This window comes from Ceratina calcarata, unplaced genomic scaffold (genome assembly GCF_001652005.2).
Source record: "Ceratina calcarata isolate Rehan_Ccalc_2016 unplaced genomic scaffold, ASM165200v1 scaffold1416, whole genome shotgun sequence".
Lineage (NCBI taxonomy): Eukaryota > Metazoa > Arthropoda > Insecta > Hymenoptera > Apidae > Ceratina > Ceratina calcarata.
In genome coordinates, this window is record NW_017135295.1 from 1 (window position 1) to 5510 (window position 5510).

The 5510-nt window shown below is 37.5% G+C and overlaps 1 protein-coding gene across 1 annotated transcript; it reads left to right on the forward strand.

Moving 5' to 3' along the window:
- The first annotated feature begins 349 nt into the window (after positions 1-349).
- LOC113465043 (histone-lysine N-methyltransferase SETMAR-like) lies at positions 350-1304 on the forward strand. Its single transcript, XM_026818320.1, has one exon. It carries the CDS (start codon positions 441-443, stop codon positions 1185-1187), a length of 747 nt encoding a protein of 248 aa, XP_026674121.1. The 5' UTR covers positions 350-440; the 3' UTR covers positions 1188-1304.
- Positions 1305-5510: the final 4206 nt, after the last annotated feature.

Genomic DNA, 5510 nt, shown 5'->3' on the forward strand with positions numbered 1-5510 from the left:
CACTCTCCACTCCAAAAAACATAATCGTACCTATAATATTGGGTTGGCAAGAAAGTAATTTTAGTTTGTACCAGTAGTTAGCGTTATGTTTGTTTCGTTATTCTTTTGTCAATGTTAGAACTTTTTCCTTCTAAGATTTGGTAGTCAATACCTTTAGGTCGCTATAGAAATCAATTTCATGTAATTTTGTTCACACCTGTCAGTTTACGATCAGTTTTAACATGGAGTGCAAAAATAAGCATTTTCGAGACATTTTACTTTTTTATTTTCATAAAGCCAAGAAAGCAGCTGAGGCTCACAAATAGATATGTGAAGTTTATGGTGTTGATTGTTTAACAGAACGCACTTGTCAGAATTGGTTTAAAAAATTTCGTTCTGGAGATTTCTCACTGAAAGATGATCAACGTTCTGCTCGACCTTCTGAAGTTGATGATGACAAAATGAAAGCGATAATTGAATCGAATCATCACATAACTGTGCGAGAGATTGCAAAACAGTTAAATGTATCACACACAACAATTGAAAATCATATAAGACGTCTTGGACTTGTTAAGAAGATCGATATCTGGGTTCCGCACGAATTGAAAGAAATTCACCTAACACAACGAATCAATGTTTGTGATACGAATTTCAAACGTAATGCAATCGACCCTTTTTTGAAACGAATTATCACTGGCGATGAAAAATGGATCGTCTACAATAACGTTAATCGAAAAAGATCATGGTCCAAGCATGATGAACCAGCACAAACCATATCAAAAGCTGAGTTGCATCAAAAAAAGATCATGCTGTCAATCTGGTGGGATTACAAAGGTGTTGTGTATTTTGAGCTGCTTCCAAACAACCGAACGATCAACTCAGATGTTTACTGCCAACAACGTATGAAATTAGAGGAAGCAATCAAAGAGAAAAGGCCAGAATTGGCAAATTGCAAAGGAATCGTGTTCCACCACGACAATGCGAGGCCTCACACATCTTTAGCAACACGTACGAAACTATTGGAGCTTGGTTGGGAAGTGATGTCGCATCCCCCATACAGCTCCGACCTTGCACCATCGGAGTATCATTTATTCCGAAGTTTACATAACTTCTTAAATGGTAAAAATTTCAGTAATAATGATGACCTCAAATCGCACTTAGTTGAGTTTTTGCTATTAAGGACCAGAAATTCTATGAGCGCGGGATAATGAAGTTACCAGAAAGATGACAAAAGGTCATCGAACAGAATGGAAGATAGATTAAAGTTCATTTTTTGCATAGAAAATTTGAGTTTTTTTTCACACTAAAAACCCGAAATTACTTTCTTGCCAACCCAATAGAACACGACAGATTCTACTAATTATAATAACGAATTATACTAATAAACTATTAATTGTATTTAAACGTGTTGTTAAAAATACTATTTTTATCCAAAATTATTTTTTGCATATCATAATTTAAAATATTTGTTATATAGGTTTTTGATCTTTTATTAAATAATTATTATTTACTAGTACATTTATAGTAAAAATAATGAACTTTGGCTTTCAACGGGATTCCAAGCTGCCTGAAAGAGGTACGTAGCGATTCGCACGTAGGATCTCTTACCAGTTTATTTATTGCTCTTATCGTTTCTAAAAATACATTATACCTTCAGGTACATTGTGTTTCAGAAATTGTATTTTTGCTTCAAGATCCCTGCCTTAGATAGTGGCTTTACCGGTCGTTACGATTACATAATTGACAAGTATTTGAGGTTCATCTTATACATTATAATTATATTGTGTGTTTATTCGAAATTCCTTCAATACGAAGTCCTTCCGAGGTTGATTGGTAGGGAAAACAAAAAATGTATGTATGTACACTCGGTTGAGCCACTAAATCACTGATTGTTTATTGGCTCGCTGGGGAAAAAGCCGTGACGGCATAAAAAACCCCAATTGACGAATGTAATACAGCGTCTTTTATACAACTAACTCGATAACATAATTCGCACTTAAAACTCGATAAATAACAAACATTCACTCGACTCGGAAAGAACAGTTCCGATGCAAGAAAAACTCTCTAAGATCACACGATGTCGTCGCGTTGAAGAACCAACTGAAAGTGCTTGGGCCCAAGCGGTTAAAAAAGAACGTTGGCCTGCGGGCCTTTGTTTCCGGATTGGCGTGGGTTTTTTCCGGATTTTTCCGGTGAGCGCAACCCAAGAGCCTCGTGGCTCGGCCTTAACAAAGAAATCGACGCAACGTCTCGAACGCTCGTTCTTGACAAAGAATTCAACGCAACGTTCTCAAACGTTCGTTCTTGACAAAGAAATCGATGCAATGTTCTAGTTATTTACATAATTATTTAATTATTGATGTAAAAGATTGACCTCTAAGAAGAAAAAACCGCATGGGTATCGAAAAAATCACCCATACCGCTGCCCTCACATGGACTCCGATTATTTCGCCTTTCTCTCTCTCGCCACCACCCTCGCGCGGGCATCGTTCTCTCTCACCACCGCCCTCGCGCGGGCATCGTTCGCCGCCACCCTCTCGTTAGGGCCCGTTTATCGCCACCCTCTCGTTAGGGCCCGTTTATCGCCACCCTCTCGCTAGGGCCCGTTTATCGCCACCCTCTCGCTAGGGCCAGTCTGCCTCCACCCTCTCGCTAGGGCCAATCTGCCTCCACCCTCTCGCTAGGGCCAATCTGCCTCCACCCTCTCGCTAGGGCCAATCTGCCTCCACCCTCTCGCTAGGGCCAGTCTGCCTCCACCCTCTCGCTAGGGCCAATCTGCCTCCACCATCTCGATATCGACTAAACATTGTGGGAGAAATATTTTGGCAAATACATTACTCTCAACCACGGTTTATAATGGGTGAAGCTTTATTCAAACGACTTATAGAAGTTCAACAAATATAACCGGAGCTTTTACGTGCCTGGTAGATCATCGCCAACTAACTGCTTCAACGCCCTGACAAGTTTTCCATTGCTCCTACCGTTCTATATGAAACAAATACAAAAGGCTTATCTTTCCTGGAAAAACTACCAGGGCATAAGCAAGCAGGGCACGACCTCATCGAGTGCCAGGCCATGTGCTAAATATACAGTTCGACACTAAGTAAACAGAACCCTACCATAAAAAATAACCTTAACCGCTTTCTAATCTTAACAAAAATATGGCAGTGACGAAGTCGCTACAATATAAATGATGTTTTATATATAGTCTTAATTTGATTTAGTTTTAATTTGATTTATAGATTGTTTTATCATTCTCTACGTTTACATTTTCTTGAAGAGACTGTAAATATTTCAGGTATAATCAATCACAACACCAAACCATTTCGAAAATTTACAAAATGCATAACGCATTTATAAATATTACTATAAATACTTCACAGACTTGTGCCCGCATTTTTTGTAATCTTACGTTTCCTGTAATTTATAAAGTTATTAGTTATTTCTTTGAATATGCTACATGCTCATTTATTGGGTATTTATTGAGTGAATATAACTAACGACTAATTTTTTCTGATATTTAACCAATCTGTTAGTCGTTTACCACTACCAACCTTTTTACCACTAGAGGGCACATTTACATTAGACAGTAATAAAGGAGGTCGCTATAATCTTTTATATTTCACTGTTGGTATTTTTATTTGTTTAAGCATATATATATATTCATCCAGATCTTTAAGTATAAATCGAATAAGTAATATACCTAAAAGTTTTTGCTCATGCTTCATTTACTTTTCGCAAACTCCTTTCTTTTAAGCACTCCAAAAACTATTTTCCAGTAGAAAAGAACACAACTGATCTGTTACACTCTTTCTATAAATAGCATGAAAATCGAGATATTTCTCGAAAACTGAAAACTAGTATGTTACTTTGTCATTTTTGGTCGACTTTTTCGCTCTACTGACTGGACTGTACGGTGCATATCTATATGTAGACTTGAATTTGAACGTTGACGACGCAACGTCTCCCGGAAATTCGATCATGCGCACTACGGTTTCGAGTGAATCATTAGAGTAAGTTCCCTCACGCAACTGCAACAAGTGCTAACAGTACCATCAGTACTACTCAGATATCGATGTTGATCACTCACATTTTCCTTGTGAAAACTACGTGCATATTCATTTATTAAATAATTTATTCAATGTGCGGCAGAAAGTGTCGAGGTAAGATAACTCGCCGCGAGCTATTTCTGTTTGTATAGTTTATCTCCCCGAATTCATATAGATACTAGCTGTATCAAACACTAACTGTAAGAAATATGCAAACATGAGCACTGGCCAGAGTAATGCTGGAGGGCATATGTTTTCCTTCGATCCGGGTATCAAGCTCCTCGATATTGTCACCGTCACGGTTCGTCGCTGACTGAAATGAAGGTGAGAATCGGCGTTCTGCTGCGCGCACGTCATCACCGATAGCACAACGCGGCACAGAGTCGCGCCATTGTCGAAAGTGGGGGGCGTGACTCGTAACTTCTGGTGCTCGATCTGCCGAGTCTCGACAAAATATCACTGGAGCTCCTCAATGTCTCCGTCTTTTACACTCTTTTAGTACATGGGCTCGCCTGAAAAATGCATCGCCTGCATCACATGCTCTGTGCGGATTGACGAGCTTGTGACCCATTCTTTCATTCGAGCGCCACTTCCTCGTTTCTTATCACGTGCTCTCATTGACAGACTGCACATTTCTATTCCGTATAATGAACAGCATTTTCAGCCTTGATTATATTATAGATTAACAGGACATAATGTAATGGTATAATAAAGAAAAGAATATTCTAGCAATTTTTATATGTTCGTTGTTAATATTCTGTTTAAGGCAGACTTCTTTTAATTATATTTGAATCATGACATGCTGCTCAAATGTACATAAAATCACATATGAATCATATTTACATGAATTAATGACGCATCAATGAAACATTATTGACTGCTGCAAATTGAAAACATTCTTCGAAATTCGCTTGATGGTATCTCCCAGAAAAATACGATTATCTTTCACACTGTTGTTTTTATGAAAATATATGTCGGAAGAAAATTTATAGAACAAAGAATTTATCAGTAGAGCGAAACAGTACGGATCTTTCGTATCGTATTACTTCTTTTATACAGTGGATGATTCTAATCCCATCTAATTCAGTCAGTGACAATACGTTTTGTTAAGCGATAGTAGATAGTATTTATTCGGTTGAGACTTTTATAACAAGATTAAACGTATATGGCGATTCTTTTTGTTGTTATGTTCCAGTTTTTTGTATATTTTCAATTTTAGCTTTGGTTTTTTTTAACGAAGTACGCGAGGAATTATATCTAGAATTATATCTCTTTTTTTCTGTTGTTACTACAGAGTTATCTTTGTTATGGTACTCGAGTTTGTGGTTGTAACTCCGAAAAGGAAGCAATAAAGCACTACTACTACTATTACTATTTAAAGGCGTTTTCACGTTTTCTCGTTGTCTGATTGAGCTCAAATTTTACACAGTTCATTTTATTCTTAACTAGTATCTTCTTTAGGGATACCATCAAATAAAATTT